This window comes from Syngnathus typhle, linkage group LG1, assembly GCF_033458585.1.
Source record: "Syngnathus typhle isolate RoL2023-S1 ecotype Sweden linkage group LG1, RoL_Styp_1.0, whole genome shotgun sequence".
In the NCBI taxonomy this organism is placed as follows: Eukaryota; Metazoa; Chordata; class Actinopteri; order Syngnathiformes; family Syngnathidae; genus Syngnathus; species Syngnathus typhle.
This window is the reverse complement of record NC_083738.1, coordinates 1,266,920-1,290,573: the sequence shown is the minus strand read 5'-3', so window position 1 is coordinate 1,290,573 and position 23,654 is coordinate 1,266,920. Positions and strand designations below refer to the sequence as shown.

The 23,654-nt window shown below is 43.9% G+C and overlaps 1 protein-coding gene across 1 annotated transcript in view; it reads left to right on the top strand.

Annotated features, from left to right (window-relative positions):
• The window catches only part of spdl1 (spindle apparatus coiled-coil protein 1), a 204,884-nt gene that overhangs the window by 158,392 nt on the left and 22,838 nt on the right, over positions 1-23,654 (top strand). The window contains 4 exon segments of the mRNA XM_061276665.1: positions 8,751-8,817; positions 8,911-9,075; positions 9,078-9,092; positions 9,155-9,230. Of these exon segments, the coding sequence (XP_061132649.1) occupies positions 8,751-8,817; positions 8,911-9,075; positions 9,078-9,092; positions 9,155-9,230 (323 nt within the window).

Here is a 23,654-nt window from a genome sequence, read left to right as displayed (position 1 = left end):
TGACGCTGCACAGGGAAAGGAAAAAAACATAACACGTACATCTGGTGAGAGCTGTCTACTTCGTACTAACTCTACACACTACTATGTGTCCGCGCCGCCCACTGACAGTGATCGCAAACAGCAAAAAGACTATAGATTATTATTTTGTGATTATGAAGTGATTTGTTGCGTATGAAGTTGAAATAAGAAAGATAAAACGGCGAATGATTTAATTTGGATTAAAATTCTGATATAGAATAGAATAGAATAGAATAGATCTTTATTTGTCATTGTCACATGTACAACGAAATTTAAAAAGTGCCAACCGATCCACGCATGAGATAGAAAATGAATAGAATAAAAATATTTTTTTAAAAAATGACATGATGCAACCTGGCCTGTTTACTGCAGTCACAAACACAACAATATACAACAATAATACAACAATAACCATAATAAAACAAACTTAATACAGCTAATAAAAAAATCATTAAACTTTCATAAAATTGTTCATTTGTATTTAATTTATTATTATTTTAATCTTTAACTTTTCTGGTATTGCTATTGACAACAGATTCTAGTTTGCAATATCAACCTATCTGGAGACAGCAAAGGATATAGTTGCATATTCACAAGTCCATTTATAATGGTAATGGTTCGAGGAATGTCATGCGAATGATCGGCCCCTATACATTTTCATCTCACCAAATTTGGCCCGCTTTGCAAAAGGTTTGGACACCCCTGCTTAAATGCAAATAAGATTTATTTTTTTTAATTTAACCTTTATTTATCCAGGCAAACAATTTAAGAACAAGTTCTTATTTTCAACTGCAGCCTGACAAGATAATTCACACCCCACTCCCTCCAGGCTGCAAGATGTGCACCTCCCTTTCCGGTCTGACATACCGTTTTTTCCATGTATAATACGCCCCCATGTATAATACGCACCCTAAAAATGGCATGTCGATGCTGGAAAAAAGCCTGTACCCATGTATAGTACGCACCCAAATTTCGACTCTTACTTAAGTCCGTAAACGTAAAATTATTTCAGAAAAAAGATCATCTTTGGGAACAACCGGTTGGGAACAACTGCCGGTCAGTATCACTGCGCATACAGTAGCAAACTCAATAGCGAAGAAATATCTGAGACTCTCAACGGGATCAACAATATTTGAGTTATGTTCCAGTTATTTATCACAATTATTTATTATTATAATAATAATATATAAAATATATATAATAATTATTTATTTATTATTCACAATTGTCATGGTGATCTTTCTGGTGATTTCTTTACTAGGCTGGATGTATCTTTTCTTGTTGGCGTTGATTTCTCCGACTGTCCATAAAGGCACCACCGCGATCAGTTAGGTTAAAATGAAAAGAGAGGAAAGTGACGTGCGGACATGTGAAAAAGGCGGCTCTGTATGGGAGAGAAGTTGAAGAAGAATAAAAACACCCTTGGAAACCAAAACTTGCCCCTCGTCGTGACTCGGAGCCGCAACAAATGTTTTGGATTTGTGTAGGGTACATTGTGACAGCAAACGAGCAGGTGATCGAGCAAGCGTCTGATACGAGAGCATTGTGTTCGTATGGAGCGTGTTTGAAGTGAACAGCAGAGACTAAAGCAGTGCTTCTCAAATAGTGGGGCGCGCCCCCCTTGGGGGGTGCGGTGCTATTCCTGGGGGGGCGCGTGTGACCCTGGGGAACAGGCTTTTTTTTTGGCAGTACTAGAATAAAGTGTAATTGCGCGTTTACTACAGCAGGGGGCAGTGGCGCTCTCATTGTTACTTCTGTCACGTTTGCGACAGTGCAACATTTTACGACTTACAAGACAAGTTAGGATAGTCACGGTGGGGAGGGGGGGCGCGAATAGTTTTCTTCTTGCTAGGGGGGGGCGTAACAGAAAATAATTGAGAAGCACTGGACTAAAGGAACAAGGCAAAGTGTTGTGAAATAAAATATTACCTGTAACACGCATTTTGTTATTTGCTGATTGAAACTGCTAATTAAACTGTGAATTGAAACTACCGTTTTTTTTCTTGTATAATGCGCAAAATTTAACTAATTTATTGTCCTAAAATCTGGGGTGCGCATTATACATGGGTACAATTTTTTTTAAATTTAAAAAAAAAAATTTTTTTTTTAATTTCTTTTTTTTATTATTATTATTTTTTTTAAGAAAATCATGGTACAACAAAACCAACAACAGGACTGACCGACAAAGTCGTGGCACAAAAAGACATTACCAAAGACAGGAACAGAAACCAAACAGACATCATGACAGTAACACATGCAATGATCCGACGGTGAGCGAGGGGCAGACAGGACTTAAATACAAAACACGTTACATTGATTGAGGTGACACAGGAAGGGAGGGGCGACAATTTAATTAAAAAAAAAAAGAAAAAATTTGGTCCGTATTATACATGGGTACAGGCTTTTTTCAGCATCAACATGCCATTTTTAGGGTGTGTATTATACATGGGGGCGCATTATACACGGAAAAAAACGGTAATAGGTAGAGAACTGAACTCTCGCACTTAATAAAGCTGACGTGTCTTGCGCATCCGTTCTGTGAATACTGTAATGGCGGCCTCCATATGATATCCGGTCTGCGATGGAGATTAAAAAACAAACAATATTTGACAATAACACACCATCAAGGATTGCATCATCACATCAAACGATGTGTCGTCAATCGTGAATTTTACTGACTAAGTGTGTTGGGCAGAATGGCTGAATGCGATGCGCGATTGACGTGTCTTGCGCATCCGTTCTGCGCATACTGTCATGGCGGCCTCCGTATGATAACACGTTAATAAAAGCATCTGTGTCACTCCAATTCATTAAATCCATCAATCGTCCTTTGTCAACAATGCGTGCGCGCCGCTGACGGCTCTTGCACTTCAAAATATTCCACAGGCCCATATAACGATATATAAATTATATATCAAACTATTATATAAGCAATAGGGGTGTAACGATTCATCGGTACACATCGATTAATCGATATAATGCTCTATGATTTATTGGCTTCGATGCTAAACGTAAGCATCGATTTATATTGCCGTGTTTGACCTCGGACATTAGACGCGACTTTATTTTGAAATCCAGTTCATTGTTGCTTGCTTCCTCTTTCCGGGAGCGGTGAGCGGCGTGTTGTGTTGTGAGCAGATGTGAAAGGGGAGTCAACAACTAGTAGGCGGCTCCTGGGCTGGTGCTATGGTTAGTGTCCAAAAAGATGAGGAAATTTGCTCCCCTTTAGGCTTCAAGTCATTCGTTTGGAAGCACTTTGGATTCCAAAGAAAAGATGGGTCAACGGGCAAGACACGTGCAGTTTGTAAATCCTGCCATGCGGTGATCAAATTTTCAGGGACCACAAATCTATATATTTATATTTAAAGAAAAAACACGACATCAAAGTTCAGTGTTAAAATAAGCACTTTGTATACCACAATACTCTTGTCATTTCCTAAATAAAGAGTTTGCAGTACCTTGGTGATTCTGCGTATGAATTGTTATAAATCAGGATATTGTTCTATATTTTTTATTTAAAAAAAAATATATCAATCGTAGAGCACTATATCGCGATGTATCGTGAATGAATCACAGCAGGCTTTAAGATATCGGCAAATATCGTATCGTGTATCTTTATATCGATCTGATATCGTATTGTGACAAAACCCGCGATTTATTAGATTTACACCCCTAATAAGCAATAATGTTATCAAACCATCTGTGCACTCTAAACCATTAAATCCATCGATCAAATTCATCGTCCTTTGTCTCTGAACAACGCCGCGCGTGCGCCCTGACGTCAGCCTCGTCGTTATTCCCCAGATCTATTATATAACTATATTGTAGCGTTAACAAAGTTCAAGGAAAGACGTGGGTTTGGTAAACGGCTCTGTATTTAACAAAACAAACTTCCAGGCGTGTGGCGGCGTGGACTTCCAGCCACTGAAGTGGAAGAGAGCTCCATAGAATAGGACCGAGCGTGCGTAAAAGCCATGACCGAGCCCCATCCACCGTCCCCGGACAACCACCTGGCCGAGCGCCGGCCCTTGACTTCCATCCACGGAGGTGAAAGACAGCTCGGTAGAGTAGGACCGGGCGTGCGTAAAAGCATCATCCGAGCCCCATCCACCGTCCCTGGACAGCCACCCGGCCGACTTCAATGCACGGAAGCGAAAGAGAGCTCCGTCGAGTCAATCGTTGTCCTTTATGTAAACAACCGCCACGCCGCGTTGTCGTGCTGCTGACACAACGTCGCGCTGCTGACGCGATGTTGCCGCGCTGCTGACGTCACTTGAAATTCAAATTACAGTAATCCCTTGCCAAACTATGAAAAAACCCGCGATTTATAGTCTGAAAATTACGGTAAGTGTGTTGGGTAGGATGGCTGAATGCGATGCGCGATTGACAACAAACAAGAAGAAAGGTTTATTTCGAGGGAGATTTTCTTCAAAAATTGTTGTACCCATGCATAATGAGCACCCCAGATTTTAGGACAATAAATGAGTTAAATTTTGCGTATTATACATGGAAAAAGAACTGTATTTGTTTTTTTGCCGAGGTAGCGTTTACTTGCGCCGCAAACTTTTTGATTGGTTAAAAGTTGTGAACGGCAGAAGACTTGTCCATACATACATAACACGTTACAAAATGAATCCAAGTCTCTCCCGGATGACCGAACTTCTCACCCTATCTCTAAGGGAGAGCCTGGACATCCTGCGGAGAAAACTCATTTCGGCCGCTTGTATCCGGAATCTTGTTCTTTCGGTCACGACCCATAGCTCGTGACCATAGGTGAGGGTAGGAGCGTAAATCGACCGGTAAATTGAGAGCTTTGCCTTTTGGCTCAGCTCTCTCTTTACCACGATGGACCGGTACGGAGTCTGCATTACTGCCGACGCTGCACCGATCCACCTATCGATCTCACGCTCCATCCTCCCCTCATTCGTGAACAAGACCCCAAGATACTTAAACTCCTCCACTTGGGGCAGGATCTCATCCCCCATCCGGAGAGGGCATTCCACCCTTTTCCGATCGAGGACCATGGACTCGGATTTGGAGGTGCTGACCCTCATCCCGACCGCTTCACACTCGGCTGCAAACCGCTCCAGTGAGAGCTGGAGATCACGGCCTGAAGAAGCCAACAGCACCAGGTCGTCTGCAAAAAGCAGAGACGCCATGCTGAGGTCCCCAAACCGGGGACTGCGCCTAGAAATTCTGTCCATAAAAATTCTGAACAGAATCGGTGACAAAGGGCAGCCTTGGCGGAGTCCAACTCTCACTGAGAACAAATCCGACTTACTGCCAGAAATGCGGACCAAACTCTGGCATCGGTGATACAGGGACCGAACCGCCCTTATCAGTTGGCTCGGTACCCCGTACTCCCGAAGCACCCCCCACAGAAACTCCCGAGGGACACGGTCGAACGCCTTCTCGAAGTCCACAAAAAACATGTGGACTGGTTGGGCGAACTCCCATGCACCCTCGAGGATCCTGCTGAGGGTGAAGAGCTGGTCCACTGTTCCACGGCCAGGACGAAAGCCACACTGTTTACCCTGAATCCGAGGTTCGACCTCCCGACGGATCCTCCTCTCCAGCACCCCTGAATAGACCTTACCAGGGAGGCTGAGGAGTGTAATTCCCCTGTAATTTGAACACACCTTCCGGTCCCCCTTCTTGAAGAGGGGAACCAACCCCCCAGTCTGGCAATCTAGAGGCACTGTCCCCGATGTCCACGCGATGTTGTAGAGACGTGTCAGCCATGACAGCCCCACAACAGAGCCCTTAAGAACTCTGGGCGGATCTCATCCACCCCCGGGGCCTTGCCACCAAGGAGTTTTTTTAACTACCTCAGTGACTTCGACCCCAGAGATTGGAGAGTCCGCCTCAGAGTCTCCAGGCCCTGCTTCCACAATGGAAGGCTTGTAGGTGGAATTGAGGAGGTCTTCAAAGTAGTTTGCTCCCCTTTAGGCTTCAAGTCATTCGTTTGGAAGCACTTTGGATTCCAAAGAAAAGATGGCTCAACCGACAAGACACGTGCAGTTTGTAAATCCTGCCATGCGGTGATCAAATATTCAGGGGGCACAAATCTCGCCGCACATTTAAAGAAAAAACACGACATCAAAGTTCAGTGTTAAAATAAGCACTTTGTATACTGCAATACTCTTGTAATTTCCTAAATAAAGAGTTTGCAGTACCTTGTTGATTTTGCGTATGAATTGTTATAAATCAGGATATTTTTCTATATCTTTTATTTAAAAATATATATATATCGATCGTAGAGCACTATATCGCGATATATCGTGAATGAATCGCAGCAGGCTTTAAGATATCGGCAAATATCGTATCGTAGTTCTTTGTATCGATATTATATCGTATTGTGACAAAACCCGCGATTTACACCCCTACTTCAAAGTATTCTGCCCACCGACACACGACGTCCTGAGTCGAGGTCAGCGGCATGCCATCTCCACTGTAAACAGTGTTGACGTTGCACTGCTTCCCCCTTTTGAGACGGCGGATGGTGGACCGGAATTTCCTCGAAGCCGTCCGGAAGTCATTCTCCATGGCCTTACCAAACTCCTCCCACGCCCGGGTTTTTGCCTTAGCAAAGTCAAAAGTCAAAGTCTGCTTTATTGTCAATCTCTTCACATGTCAAGACACACAAAGAAACTGAAATTACGTTTCCTCTATCCCACGGTGACGAGACATAGTACACGATAGACATACAAGTAAACGACACAAAATAAAAACAAGAAGGCACAAAAGATAAATAATAAGAGTGATGAATAAATAATAAATAAACAAATAACACAATAAATAAGAGGAGCAAAACGGAGCCAGTGTGCATACAGCAGACAGTAAGCATAGCGCAAAAGTACAAGACGATACGCAGAAAGGGGGAGAGAGTTCAGGATCCTAACAGCCTGGAGTATGAAGCTGTTGGTGAGTCTGGTGGTGCGGGAGCCCAGGCTCCTATACCTCTTCCCAGAGGGCAGTAGATCAAACAAAGAGTGAGCGGGGTGACTCACATCACTTACAATCGTGGTCGCCTTGCGGGTGAGATGGGAGATGTAAATGTCTTTCAATGAGGGAAGTGAAGCACCAATAATCTTACCAGCCGTGTTCACTATGCGCTGCAGGGCCTTCATGTTGTAGTCAGTGCAGCTACCACCCCAAACAGCAATGCAGCTGGAGAGGACGCTCTCAATGGTGCCACGGTAAAATGTAGTCATGACGGCCGGAGGAGTGCTCGCTCGCCTGAGTTTCCGCAGGAAGTACAGGCGGCGCTGGGCCTTCTTCGCCAGTGATGCGGTGTTGGTGGACCAGGAGACATCCTCACTGATGTGCACCCCCAGGAACCTGGCGCTGCTCACTCTCTCCACCACAGCACTGTCGATGGTCAGCGGCAGGTGTTGGGTGTGACCCTTCCGGAAGTCAACAACAATCTCCTTGGTATTGTCGACGTTCAGCAGGAGGTTAGGGTTAGGGTTAGCCCACGTGGTCAGAAAGTCAACCTCCAACCTGTATCGAGTCTCGTCTCCCTTGGTGATGACACCCACCAGAGTCGTGTCGTCAGCAAACTTCACTATGCGGTTGTCGCTGTAGGTTGCAGTGCAGTCATGCGTCAGCAGGGTGAAGCGCAGCGGACTGAGCACGCAGCCGTGGGGGGCCCCTGTGCTCAGCGTGATGCTGGCGGAGATTTTGTCGCCAACACGTACCACCTGTAGCCTCTGACAGAGGAAGTCCAGTAGCCAGTTGCAGAGGTAGCTACTGAGGCCCAGCTTGTCGAGTTTGCTGATGAGACGTGGCACAATGGTGTTGAAGGCAGAACTGAAGTCCACAAACAGCAATCTCACATACGAGTCCCTTCTCTCCAGGTGGGTGAGGGCCGAGTGGAGGGCAGAGCAGATGGCATCCTCAGAGGACCGTTCGGCTCGGTACGCAAACTGGAAGGGCTCAATGGTGGGGGGGGGGGAACGGATCGGATGTGCTCCATGACAAGCCGCTCAAAGCACTTCATGATGATGGGCGTAAGTGCCACGGGGCGGTAGTCATTGAAGCAGGACGGAGCGGGTTTCTTCGGCACAGGTACGATGGTGGCAGCTTTGAAACACGACGGGACGATGGCCTGCTGCAGGGAAGTGTTAAAGATCTCTGTGAAGACATCCGTCAGCTCACCAGCGCAGTCCTTCAGCGCTCGACCCGGGATGTTGTCAGGGCCCGCCGCCTTACGGATCTTGATAGCGGCAAGCGCCATCCTCACGCTGTCGCCGGAGAGGCACAGGGGCAGCTCGTGTGAAGGGGGAGTGGCCTTCAAATAATACTGAATCTTCATTCTGTGCTACTTACACATTTACGTTTTTACTTACTCATATCTCCTCCACATTGTGTGCGGAATGTAAGAAGGTATCTTAAGGACTTTTTGGAGCGTTGGTTTGGTAGATGGACAGTTTTGAATAGCCATCCTCTTCACCTGCCTCCATTGGACTGTTTGGTTGGTGGTGTAGTCAAGAGTGTAGTCAGTGAATGAATCAAAACATTACATTTCAGATAGATTCACTGAAACTGATTGGAATCAGAATTTGTGTTGCATTGTGGCGAGTGTACAAAAGAAAAATTTATGGAATGTCACACCCACATGCACACACAGACAGACACACACACACAAGCAGTCCAAAATAAGAACATATTTTTGTCTTTGCCATGAAAAATGCTTTGCTTGATTCTATATTTTTGTTTCCCTCTTACAGGCCCAGTGTGACAAAATCAGTCTACAGCTTCAAGTGGAAGAGCTACAACACACATATGAACCCAAAGGTAATTGGATAGATGTAAAAAAAAATGTACATGTGTTCTTTGTACACCATATCAAATGCTACATTAAAAATCATTTTGCATTTTGGTCTGTAGAGACAACTGATTTATCCCAGGGGACAAAGAAAGAGAAATTACCGACACATACTGTACCATCATTTGAAGGAACAACACATGGTAACAGCAAGCAGATTTCAAAGGAAAAAGTTATCACTCATACGATGATTCTTCTCCCTGAGACAGACAAATGTCGCACTGGTGAGCATTCCCACGACAAGGTGTGTCTTTGCTGTGCTGCTTTTATAACAGCATACAATAAAATATTCTTGTTTTGTTTTAGGATTTGATGTGCAGCATAAATCTGCCAACCATGTCAAGATTAGTGGGGATGATCCTGTTTTGACCCCTACTACCAGGTCAGCAATTGTTGTGTGAACAAGAGTATTTACCGTATTGGCCCAAATATAAGACGGTGTTTTTTGCATTGAAATAAGACTGAAAAAGTGGGGATCGTCTTACATTTGGGGTCTAGACATTATACCCATTCACAACGCTAGATGATGCCAGATATCTTTAAAGCGAATGTCTGGTGATCACGCACTCACACAGGAAAGATTCAGAAGCCTCCGGTACGTTTGCTCTGTGAGTGGATCCTCCACGCATGGGATGCAGTTCCCCCAAAGAGCATCATCCTCGGGTTTAAAAATTGTTGCATATCAAATGCCCTGGACGGCAGTGAGGATGACGTGCTATGGGAGGAGCCAGCTTGAGCCAGAGGATGGGAGTGAGGGCAGTGACACGGAGCACAGCGAGGAAGAGGATGTTTGTGAGGAGTAATATTCTGACATGACAGCTACTCAGCTACTCAGCTACTCTCAAGTTTAAACCAGTTTTAACCAGCATTATTTTATTGCAATGTTTTTCTTTATTCAGATTTATTTCAAGACGACAGCTCAGTGGACTAGTGGCAGAGTGTCCCCCCTGAGACTGGAAGGTTGTGGGTTCAAACCCCGGCCGGGTCATACCAAAGACTATAAAAATGGGACCCATTGCCTCCCTGCTTGGCACTCAGCATTAAGGGTTGGGGGGTTAGATCACCAAATGATTCCCGAGCGCGGCACCGCTGCTGCTCACTGCTCCCCTCTCCCCCAGGGGATGGATTAAAATCACATGGGGATGGGTTAAATGCAGAGGACAAATTTCACCACGTCACCAATGTGTGACGATCATTGGGACTTTAACTTTAACTTTTTTAGTTATAGTTATGTGACGATCATTGGGACTTTAACTTTATTAGTTATAGTTAGACTTCACTTTGATGGTTAATGCAGTTATTGCAATTGTGTTGTTTTATTACAGTACATTGGTTTATTTACATTTGAAAAACCAGAAGCCATTCATTTACAAATGTGATTGCACTTTAGTTTACATATCTAAATGTTCAGATATTAAAATGTGATACAGTTTTGGCATGATTTGAATGAGGCAAAATAACATGCTTTTTCTCTCGAATATAATGTTATAATCATTTGTATAGATGTACTGTAATTATTTTCTGTATAAAAATTTAATTTGGTTTTCAAAAAGTATTTTTTCAAACTTGAGTCTTGAAAAAGAGGGGGTCGTCTTATAATCGGGGTCGTCTTTTATTTCGGGCCGATACGGTACTTACTATAATTTATTACATATTCAACCAACCCCTGACCTTTGCTATTTGCCTATTTACTTTTAAACTTTTGTTTTGAAGAGGCCACGAATAATACATTCGGCTGTTTAAATTGATTGGTATAACATGATGATGATGAAAAAGATATTGTGGAAAAATTTGATTCCACTACCGTAATTTTTGGACTAAAAATCGGTCCGGAATATAGGTCGCATTAGCCATAAAATGCACAATAATGTGAAAATAAAACATATATAAGTCGCTCCGGAGTATAAGTCGAGTTTTGGGGGGAAATTTATTCGACTAAATCCAACACCAAGAAAAAACATGAACGAGCAACAACAGGCTAAACAATAGGTATGCTAACGTGACATAAACACAAACGAAGAGCTGAGAACGGACCTGACGTAACATTCAGAGTTATTAAAAAAAACTATTACATAAATAACACGTTTATAAACCCATCTGTCACTCCAATTCATTAAATCCATCGATCGTCCTTTGTCAACAATGGGTGGGCGCCGCTGACGTCGCTTGCACTTGAAAATATTCCACAAGCCCATGTAACGATATATAAATTATATATCAAATAACTGTTATATAAGCAATAATATTATCAAACCATCTGTGTCACTCTAAATCATTAAATCCATCGATCAAATTCCTCGTCCTTTGTCAACAACGCCGCGCGAGCGTCCTGACGTCAGCCTCGTCGTTATTCCACAGATCTAATATATAACTATATTGTAGCGTTAACAAAGTACAAGGAAAGATGTGGGTTTGGTAAACGGCTCTTTATTTAACAAAACAAACTTCCAGGTATGTGGCGACGTGGACTTCCAGCCACGGAAGTGGAAGAGAGATCCATAGAATAGGACCCGGCATGCGTAAAAGCCATGACCAAACCCCATCCACCGTCTCTGGACAGCCACCCGGCTGAGCGCCAGCCCCCGACTTCTATCCACAGAGGTGAAAGAGAGCTCCGTAGAGTAGGACCGGGCGTGCGTAAAAGCGATAATAGTTTTTCAAACCTTCTGTGTCACTCTAAATCCTTAAATCCTTCAAATTCTTCGTCCTCCGTAGCAGCTCAGAGTACCCACCCTTTTTGGGGTCCTTAGAAGAAGTGCTGGAGAGCGCTCCTTCTAGGGACTCTATCGTTCTACTGGTTGACTTCAATGCTCAAGTGGGCAATGACAATGAGACCTGGAAGGGCGTGACTGGGAGGAACGGCCCCCCTGATCTGAGCCCGAGCGGTATTCTATTGTTGGACTTCTGTGCTCGACACGGATTGTCAATAATGAACACCATGTTCAAACATAAGGTTGTCCATGTGTCCATTTGGCACCAGGACACGCTAAGCCGCAGTTCGATTATTGACTTTGTAGTCGTGTCATCAGATTTGCGGCCGCATGTTTTGGGTACTCGGGTGAAGAGAGGGGCGGAGCTCTCAACTGATCACCAGCTGGTGGTGGGTTGGCTCCGATGGTGGGGGAAGATGCCGGTCCGACCTGGAAGACCCAAACGCACTGTGAGGGTCTGCTGGGAACGTCTGGCAGAATCCCCTGTCAGGAAGAGCTTCAACTCCTACCTCTGGCAGAGCTTTTCCCACATCCCGGAGGAGGCGGGGGACATTGATTCCGAGTGGACCATGTTCCGTGCCTCCATTGTTGAGGCAGCCGACCAGAGCTGTGGCCGTAAGGTGGTCGGTGCCTGTCGTGGCGCCAATCCCCGAACCCGCTGTTGGATTCGTCCTTTGGAACTGCAGTTCGGTAAGGGATGCCATCAAGCTAAAGAAGGAGTCCTATCAGGCCGTTTTGGCCTGTGGGACTCCCGAGGCAGCCGACAGGTACCGGATGGCCAAGCGGAACGCGGCTTTAGTGGTTGCTGAGGCAAAAACCTGGGCGTGAGAGGAGTTTGGCAAGGTCAGGGAGAATAACTTCAGGACGGCTTCGAGGAAATTCTGGTCCACCATCCGGGGTCTCAGGAGGGTCATCAAACCGTCAACACTATTTACAGTGGCGATGGCGTGCTGCTGACCTCGACTCGGAACGTCGTGAGTCGGTGGGGAGAATACGACGAAGACCTCCTCAATTCCACCGAAACGCCCTCCATTGTGGAAGCAGGGCCTGGAGACTCTGAGGTGGACTCTCCAATCTCTAGGGTCGAAGTCACTGAGGCAGTTAAAGAAATCCTTGGGGGCAAGGCCCCAGGGGTGGATGAGATCTGCCCAGAGTTCTTAAAGGGTCTGGATATTGTGGGGCTGTCCTGGCTGACACGCCTCTGCAACATTGCGTGGACATCCGGGACAGTGCCTCTGGATTGGCAGACTGGGGTGGTGGTTCCCCTCTTTAAGAAGGGGGACCGGAGGGTGTGTTCCAACTACAGACGAATCACACTCCTCAGACTCCCTGGTGAGGTCTATTCAGGGGTGCTGGAGAGGAGGGTCCGTCGGGAGGTCGAACCTCGGATTCAGGAGGAGCAGTGCTATTTTCGTCCTGGCCGTGGAACAGTGGACCAGCTCTATACCCTCGGCAGGATCCTCGAGGGGGCATGGGACTTCACTCAACCAGTCCACAGGTGTTTTGTAGACTTGGACAAGGCGTTCAACCATGTCCCTTGAGAAGTTCTGTGGAGGATGCTTCGGGAGTACGGGGTGTCGAGCCAACTGATAAGGGTGGTTCGGTCCCTCTATGCCAGAGTCTGGTCCGCATTTCCGGCAGTAAGTCGGATTGATTCCCAGTGAGGGTTGGACTCCGCCAAGGCTGCCCATTGTCACAGATTCTGTTCATAACTTTTATGTACAGAATTTCCAAGCGCACCCGAGGCGCTGAGGGTGTCCGGTTTGGGGACCTCAGCATTGAGTCTCTGCTTTTTGCAGATGACGTGGTGCTGTTGGCTTCTTCAAGCCGTGATCTCCAGCTCTCACTGGAGAAGTTCGCAGCCGAGTGTGAAGCGGCCGGGATAAGGGTCAGCACCTCTAAATCTGAGTCCATGGTCCTCGGTCAAAAAAGGGTGGAAGGCCCTCTCCGCATCGGGGATGAGATCCCGCCCCAAGTGGAGGAGTTTAAGTATCTTGGGGTTTTGTTCAAAAGTGATGGAGCGTGAGATCGGCAGGCGGATCGGTGCAGCTTCGACAGTAATGCGGACACTGTACCGGTCCGTCGTGGTGAAGAGAGAGCTGAGCCAAAAGGCAAAGCTCTCAATTTACCGGTCGATCTACGCTCCTACCCTCACCTATGGTCATGAGCTATTGGTCGTGACCGAAAGAACGAGATCCCGGATGCAAGCAGCCGAAATGAGTTTCCTCCGCAGGGTGTCCGGGCTCTCCCTTAGAGATAGGGTGTGTCAAACGGGCACTTTTTATCGAAGTGCCTCTGGCTCCCCAGTAACGGGTTCAATAAGCCGGGGCGGAGGGACTCGTCCGTAGCTGACCACCCGAGTTAAATTAATTCTACCAGAATCAATGTAATTTCTATACGACGCCAACCCCTTTCAAGTCATCCGACGCGCAAGCCGAGTAACTCAATTCAAGACAAGTCGCCGGTATGACCGCGCCGTAATGATGGCTCCCTCCTGTTGTTTGATGCTGGTATTACGTTACGGATATTTTTTAGATGCCTTTGTTAAGACCTCAAGGATTCGTTAATTCACTAGAGCGCCCTCGCCCTAGCTGAGCTCAAGATAACTACTTCGAACCAGATCTGACAATTCCTGATGTTAAGGATTAAAGCTGTCTTCACATTAAAAAGAATTGAACGGATTTAAAGAATGACTATGATAGGGAAATAAAGACATTTTAAAGTTGTAATTACCGCATATAAAACCATGCTCGACATAGTTAATACGAAATAATCGATACCGAATTAAGGCTCAAGAAGAGATTTAATGAATAAGCAAGAAAAAGAATTGCAAGTCGAAAAAACAAAATAACAAGACTCACCCAGACAGAACAAGAGAGGAGACTAAAGGTCTAAAATCCTATTTGGTTGAACAAGTCGAGTGATCGGCTCTCCTTTGTTCCAAAATCCGAATTCTGTTTAAAAAAGAGGAAAGGTCTGGCCATGAGGAGAAAGTAAAAGTGGCGACTTCCCCTTTTCTGCCCGGTGGATTTCTCCCCTGCTTTCCTCGAAGTTTAAAATTTGAGAAAGTCCAATTCGAAGACTCTGGAAATTCATCTTAGTAGATTTTGGTTCAATCTCAAAAAGAATGCAAAATCCATCTTCGTTCTTTTACTCCGGGCAGCGTCACGGCCATCGCCCTGACTAGGAAGAACCGCGCCCGCTCTGTATCCGGGCAACCTATTTATAGGCTTCTGGTATTACCTCATTGGAATGACATCATCCCGCACGTCAGGTGGCCTTCCTGGAAGTTTCTAGAAGTTTCGAGAATGTTCCTTAGCTGATGCCTGTCCAGGCCGGCTAGAAACCACTGGTTGTCTTGGCAACCTTGCTTCAAGCAGCGATCACCGGAAACAGATGTTTCCTGTTTTGCTCGCTCTTTACTTCTAGTATCAGCCCTTAAGTCTCCTCTCAACTTAATGCATTCAGGTATGGATGGAACACCAATGTTAAATACAGGTTGGACAAAACATTGCAACATGAATCACATATATCTTGTCTAATAAAGATCAATCTCAACACATAATAGTACTTAACACAATAATGGGTTCTTCCAACCTAAACACATATATTGATATTGCTCAAGCTGTTGCATCTTAAAATTATGGCATAGCAAATTCATCTTCCAAAATTGTGCGTATCTACGTGTTTGAACAGGTCGTGTCCTCCCAATTGCTAACTATTTAATTTGTTAGATTTGTTCATTTCCATCAGGTCACCCCTATGTCAAGCCTTAACACCATCTCCTGGTGAAATTTTGAACTACTACATGTTTTGGGATAGCCAATGTGCCTGGGCCAAATTCACTACCTAAGTTTACACCATCTCGTACCTCCATGTCACTTGACAGGTGAGAAGCTCAGTCATGGTAGAGAGAGGGTAACTGGTTGAACGAGTCAACCTCTATTGCAGTTCCAAATTTCACCAGAGGAGCGTGCCAAAGCTAGATTGACTTGACATAGGGGTAACCTGATGGAAAACTAGTAGATCAATAAGGTAAATTGCTAATGACTAGAGAAACGCGACCCGTTCTGAATTATGCATAGCAACACACAATTTGGGATTATTTTATTTTATTTTGCTTTGCCATAATATACTTTGAAACTGCTTGAATATTTTAATCCGCTAACTAGGAGAACCCATGATCATAGTTATGATTATGTGTTAAGTTGACTATTGTGAAAATATGTGTTATTGTCACAATGTTTAATCAATATCCAACATGTATTTAACATTCACACATGAACGTATAAATGTGACCAAAGACAAAGAGGAGGAAGGGGTTGATAGTGATACTGTTTGATGGAAAGCTGCGATCCCATGCATGAGCCTGACCCGGAGGTCACCTCATCCGGTTGAGGATGCAGCTGCAGTCTATTTTAGATTTAGTCATGGGAAAACACAGGTATAGGACTTAATCGAAAAACTGGTACGTGACCAAGCTGGCGTAAGAAGGCTATTCTGACACAGAGCGGGGCTCTCCCTCGTCAGGGTGATGGCCCTGCTGCTGCTGCCCGGAGCAAAGAACGTCGTTCAGACAAAAATCTATTTTTCATTCTTTTTGAGATTACACCCAAATCTACTAAAATGAATTTCTAGTGTCTTCGAATTGGACTTCATTGAATTTTAAGCTTCGGGATAGTCAAGGGGAAAGCGGCTCCTGAAGCAGCAAGAGGTAGACACCATATTAGGGCGTTGGCTTTATCCTCAAGGCAGACCTATATTTTTAAACCAATTCGTATTTTTGGAACAAGAAGAATTGATCCCTCGACTTTTCCACCAAATAGCATTTTATACCTTTTATCTCTTACCCTGCTATTTTTTGCGAGTTACAATCGAGAGAAATTCGAGAGTGAATAATTTTGCTTGAGATTGGTGAGTAGAATTATTGTTGTTTGTTCGAACAATTGAGATTTGTAATTCCTTTTCTTACTTATTCATTAAATTTCTAATGTATAATCATTTAACATCGCTCAACCTCCTCGAAGACACTGCCAGGACAATTGAGGGCTCCTTCGGCAGCCCTTCGCTCTGACATGGACATCCACTTTTTATTTCATTGATTTTCATATTGTATCATTTGTGCCCTCTCTGCATCCATTTCAACCTGGTGATCCTGAAGGGGGGATCCTTCCATCTGTGGTCCCTTCTCAAGGTTTCTACTTTCCCCCCAGTAGTTTTTTTTTTTAGTTTTTCCTTGACCTTTTGGGAGCTTAAGATCAGGGGATGCTTTGAGAATAATTGTCAATTTTTGTCTATGTGAAGCCCTTTGAGACTGCTTGTGATTTAGGGCTGTACAAATAAACTTGACTTAATGATTATTTAGATTTTTAGTTCTAAATCTCTTGTTTCTCTATCATAATCAGACTGTAAACCATTCCGTTCTTATAAAGTGAAGACAGCTTTTATCCTTGACATCAGGAATTGTCAGAGTTGGTTTGAAATACCGTATTAGCCCGAATATAAGACGAACCTGATTATAAAACGACCCCCTCTTTTTCAAGACTCAAGTTCAAAAAAACTTTTTGAAATCCAAATTTAATTTTTATACACAAAATAATTACAGTAAATCTGAAACAAATGAGTATAACAATATATTAGAGAAAAAGGATGTTATTTTGCCTCATTCAAATCATGAAAAAAATCCATCTGTCTATCACATCTTAATATCTGAACATTTAAACATGTAAATTAAAGTGCAATCACATTTGTAAATGAATGGCTTCTGGTTTTTGAAATGTAAATACCTAAACCAATCTACTGTGATAAAACAACAAAATTGCAATAACTGCATAAACCATCAAAGTGTACTCTAACTAACAAATCTGAATAAGGAAAATCATTGCAATAAAATAATGCAAACTGGTTTAAAGTTGAGAGTAGCTGAGATCTGTCATGTCAGAACATAAACGTGATATAACAACAAAATTGCAATAACTGCATTAACCATGAAAGTGAAGTCTAACTGTAACTGTAGTCTTGAAACAAATCTAAATACGGAAAAACATTGCAATAAAATAATGCAAACTGCTACCGCTATTGTTGGGGAGCCTGAGGACTGTATAGGGGGTTGGCTCGGATGGTTAAGCTCTTTTCGCCCCCGGGTGTCGGTCAGAACACAGATGTGTTTTAGCCTCTTTTGATGGTTAGGCGCCATAACAGCAATGTGGGGCGGGAAGATCAGTGCTACATGTGCGCAAGACCCTGTCCAATCTTTTGGGAGATGTCCCCTGAGGATGTTGCTCCCACACCACCACCAGATATCCCTCTTCTGGTATCCAAGTTGGATGCCTGATGGCAGAGACAGTTTTTTTTACACAAGCCGCTGGGAATGAATCGTACAGGTGAACACTCAGATCCTGTACAATTGTTAACAACACAAATGTACTCGCCCTCATGTGCCACTTGGAAGTAGGGGGCTGGTGATTTTTTTTAAGAGGAGGATAAGCATTTCCAAACGTGTTGCAGACTGGAGATGAAGTGAATGTTACATTCATGGTAGATGAGATTAGCAAACTACAATTAACATTATCAGGAATAGCAGGAGTAGGGAGGAGTGATGGTCGAGCTTTAAGGCAGACCACACAGTCCTCATTCACACCCTGAGTAGCCTGCTGCGCAACTGTAACCCATATGTTCTTTGTGACATCAGTTCCTGTAGCCAGATAAATTATCTTGTTTGGGGACACCTTTTAGGGATCAAACACTTGAATCTTCGCGGTTGCGCGGCCAACAGAAATATATGTCTGACTTGGGGTCAATAACAAGGGGTCCTTGCAGACAATCATATAGACACAGGGATCTTTTTCGGGACCTGGGTAATCGTCATAGATTCTCAACAGGATACATGTGGATGAATTCTGCTGATTTGTCATATTTACTGTTATTACCAAATTGTCAGGCACCCTTGTTAACTTTATTATTGACGTCCATTGTTGAGCAAGGGGGTAGTCGGATATGGCTTCCAATCCTCCCCTGAATAAGCAGCCGTGTTTCCCCAAGAGGTGTATTTTTGACCAATCATAGCATAGTACTGATACTTCCCCAGCTTACCATCAGTTAAAGTTGTAAGACTGCAGTCCCCATATTTTAATTCAGAATAGGTAATTCGAAATGACCGCGTTTGGTTGACCTTGACACACACCTGAACCAAAAAAACATGACTACTGTGGTTGGAACATTGTTGACCGGGGTGGTAGACCAGACCATTAATTGTTTGCAAATATTCACTTTTGACTCTTATACCATGTTCTCCATCCCTAGGTCTTATAAGGGACTTTCTCGTAGAGGGTCTTCTCACGGAACTCCTCGTGTGTCTTCTGTCGATCTCGGGCAGCTTCGTTCCTGTCGTAGTTAAACTTTACAACCACGATGCCATACGTCAGCGCCCCGATGATTGCCAGGAAACAGTTTCGATGATCAGCCGTTGATTAATGTTGGAGCACATCGTTGCGGTACCCGAAGGTCAGAGGTTACTAGCACTTAACCTTCGTAAAAACACTGTTGGTGTGGGGGTTGCAGTGCCCGAGGGTCAGAGTTTACTAGCACTTAACCCTTGTCAAGGATACCCTTTTGCAAAGTTGCCAAGCAGTCCATGCTTCACCTGCGACAGGTGAATCCAGTTGCTCCGTCCTTTCACCTTCACTGTCGTTGGCGTTGTTATCAGCACTCTGTAGGGCCCCTCCCACCACTCGCTCGACCACGTTTCCTCTTGATGACTTTGATGAAGACCCAGTCTCCGATGGCGACCGGACGATTCCGTTGTTGCTGTGGGGACAGCGGCATAACTGGCAGTTCATTGGCATCGCAGCATTCATGGTATCCAAGTGTCTTTCTCATGTAATATGGCAAGTCATGAATGGAGTCAGGAGCGTCCTTAGTTTTTAATGTCAAGTCTGGAATGGTATACGGTCTCCCATATAGCAACTCGAAAGGAGTCAGACTCTTTCCTTCAGCAGGCAGGATGTGCATGTTCATTTTTATAATAGCAACACAATCAGGCCATGGTCTCCCAGTCGCTTTCATTGTCTTTCATTGTCTAAAACCAACTTGGTTTTAATTGTTTGATTTGCTCGTTCAACAAGGCCAGCACTCCTTGGATGGTAAATACAATGCCTTTTCAGGTTTGTTTTAAAATGTTCTGACGGTCTTTTAATAATTTCATTAACAAAATGAGATCCATTGTCACTTCTAATAACTCTCGGGATTCCAAATGTTGGTATTATCTGTTTGCACAATGCTTTAGCCACCGTTAGGGAGTCCGGCTTGGCTGTAGGGAATATTTCAACCCATTTTGAAAACGCATCAATAATTACTAAGCAATATTCATACCCCTTTGATTTTGATAATTGAATAAAGTCCATATGTATCGTATGGAATGGATGTTCTTGTTTGGGAAATGAGCCTCTTCTAGGTCTCACATTTCCCTGAGGGTTATTGCTTATGCATATCACACATTGTTGACAAATCATTTTTGCATATTCTGTGAACCCAAATGAGTTAAACTTCTTATTTACTTGATCAATCATTCCCCCCGATCCCACGTGACAAAGTCCGTGCGTTACAGCCGCCGCCCAGGAGAACAAAGAACGTGGCAACCACGGTTTGTCATCTGGGCCGCTATCAATCTCCAAGGTGGCCCCTTTTTTCAGCCATACCGTTTTTTTTCCGTGTATAGTGCGCAATATTGTACTAATTTATTGTCCTAAAATCTGGGGTGCGTATTATACATGGGTACAAAGAAAAAAAAATTATTATTTTTTTTTTTAATTTTTTTTTTTTTTTTTTTTAAATAAAGTCATGGTACAACAAAACCAACAACAGGACTGACCGACAAAGTCGTGGAACAAAAAGACAGGGTGACATTACCAAAGACAGGAACAGAATGACAGTAACACATGCAATGATCCAACGGTGAGCGAGGGGCAGACAGGACTTAAATACAAAACACGTTACATCGATTGAGGTGACACAGGAAGAGCGGGGTGACACGAACAGAAACTATGGCAACCTAGACACATAGCAAAACTGGGGACGAGACATGACAAATCTCCCCCGAAATAAAACTCACCTTTCTTCTTGTTTGTTGTCAATCGCGCATCGCATTCAGCCATCCTGCCCAACACACTTAGTAAAATTCATAATTGACGACACATCGTTTGATGCGATGGTGCAATCCTCGATGGTGTGTTATTGTCAAATATTGTTTGTTTTTTAATCTCCATCGCGGACCGGACGTCATACGGAGGCCGCCATTACAGATGCGCAGAACGGTTGCGCAAGACACGTCAGCTATATAAAGAGCGAGAGTTCAGTTCTCCACCTATTAGTTTCAATTCACAGTTTAATTAGCAGTTTCAATCAGCAAATAACAAAATGCGTATTACAGGTAATATTTTATTTCACAACACTTTGCCTTGTTCCTTTCGTCTCTGCTGTTCATTTCAAACACGCTCCATACGACCGCAATGCTCTTGTATCAGACGCTCGCTCGATCACCTGCTAGTTTGCCGTCTGTCACAATGTACCCTACACAAATCCGAAACATTTGTTGCGGCTCCGAGTCACGACGAGGGGCAAGTTTTGGTTTCCAAGGTTGTTTTTATTCCTCTTCAACGTCTCTCCCATACAGAGCCGCCGTGTGCGCACGGAGCGCGGTGGTGCGTTTAGGGGCAGTCGGAGAAATCAACGCCAACAAAAAAAATGACATCCAGCCTAGTTAAGACCATACCAAAGACTTTAAAAATGGGACCCATTGCCTCCCTGCGTGTGTGACGATCTTTGGGACTTAAAAAAAAAAAAAAAAAAAAAAAATTTAAAAATAAATTTTAAAAAATTCATAAAAATTGGGTGCGTATTATACATGGGTACAAGCTTTTTTCCAGCATCAGCATGCCATTGTTAGGGGTGCGTACTATACATGGGGGCGCACTATACACGGAAAAAAACGGTAATTGTTTTTTTGTGTTTGGGGCGAGGCTCCCCCTGTGTTTGAGGATGTCTTGTAAATCGTCAACATCATCAGGCACAGCCTCCACTTTGCGAACAATGGCATCTCCGGCAGCGGCTGCTTTGGCTGCCGCATCCGCAAACCTGTTTCCCACAACTATTGGATCATGTCCTTTTACATGTGCTTCACACTTGCAAATAGCCAATTCAGATGGGAGTTGGATGGCGGCCAAGAGGTCTATTAACAATTGTTTGTTTTACCTCCTTGCCTGTAGTTGTGATGTGATGAAACCCCGGAGTTGCCACTGTCTGCAAAATGTGTGGGCCGAAGTATACGCATACTGACTGTCTGTGTATATTGTTACGGCTTTCCCTGCATACAACATGCATGCCTGGGTGAGAGCAACAAGCTCAGCCGCCTGCGCAGACATGTTTGATGCTAGTTGTCCAGTCGCAACAATATCCACTGTTGTAGTGACAGCATAGCCCACACAGTTTTTCCCTCTATCATCCTTGAAAGCCGACCCATCTACAAAAACATCACCATACATCACCATTTGGCAGCGGTACGTCAACGATGTACTGCCTTGGCTTGTATATTACATCTGTTTCTCCCACACAATTGTGTTGTGCGCCATCATGTGGCGTAGGCACTAGTTGCTGGATTAAGGGCCGTACGTATTTTCCGTTTTTGCAAAATTCGCACATTTACGACAAATTATTCCCCATTCATTCTTAATGGCACATTCAACATTTCACATTTACGTTGTTCCAGTTTGAAATCTACATCATTCAGCACATTTGAATCACATTCGGAAAGATTCTCGACATTCCCAAAATTGCCATATTAAAAAATTTCACGTTTTCACGTTTAAATTTTCTACAAAATTTCACAAAATGTCGTTTTTCCACCTCTAATTTCTACATTTTTCAACCGATTCAATCTATTCCAATCTTTTGCCTACCTATTCCACAACTTCACACTTACCATCCATCCATCCATTTTCTGTACCGCTTAGTCCCCACGGTGGTCGCGGGTGTGCTGGAGCCTATCCCAGCATCATCGGGCAGTAGGCAGGGGACACCCTGAACCGGTTGCCAGCCAATCGCAGGGCACACAGACAAACAAGCATTCGCACTCGCACTCACACCTAGGGACAATTTGGAGTGCTCAATCAGCTTACCAAGCTTGTTTTTGGGATGTGGCAGGAAACCGGAGTGCCCGGAGAAAATCCACGCGAGCCCGGGGAGAACATGCAAACTCCACACAGGTGGAATCTAACCCGCACCCTCCTAACTGTGAGGCGGACGTGCTACCCAGTGCGCCACCAAAATTACCAAAAATTCCAAATTTTCAAATTTGAAATTCAACCAAATTCTCCAAGATTTCATTTTTCTACTCTAATTTCTACATTTCCCAATCGATTCAACCCATTCCAACTTTCAACTCTTTATCTTTTGCCTACCTCTTGTAAAAAATTCCAAACTTTCAAATTTGAAATTCAACCAAATTCTCCAAAAGTTCGTTTTGTGACTCCAATTTCTACATTTTTCATCCGATTTAACCCATTCCAACTTTCAATTGTTAATTTATTGCCTACCTACTCCACAACTTCCCACTTACCAAAAATTCCAAATTTTAAAATTTGGAAATTCAACCAAAATTTCGTTTTTCTACTCTAAATTCTTCCAGTGTGGCGGACATCTTGGATTGACCCTGAAGTGCCCCAATGAACCCTAAATGAACTGGAAGTGATCCAAATCAAACCGGAAGTGACCCTAAATAAACCGGAAGTGACCTCAGCTAAACCGGAAGTGCCCCAAATTAACCGGAAGTTACTTTATTTCAACAAGTAGTGCCCGAAATGAAACCAGAAGTATTTGCTCTAACTTTTACAATTACTGTCAGATTCAGCCCATTTCAACTTTTGAACTCCAAAGTGAACCTCTTCAACCTGTAGTTTTCATTTTGTTCCAAATTTTAAACATTTTTGGCGTAATTATTTTTTAAATTCTCATTCATTCTCTACGAGACATTCAACATTTGCTCTAACTTCTACATTTTTAACCGATTCAACCGGTTCCAACTTTTAACTGTCCATCTTCTT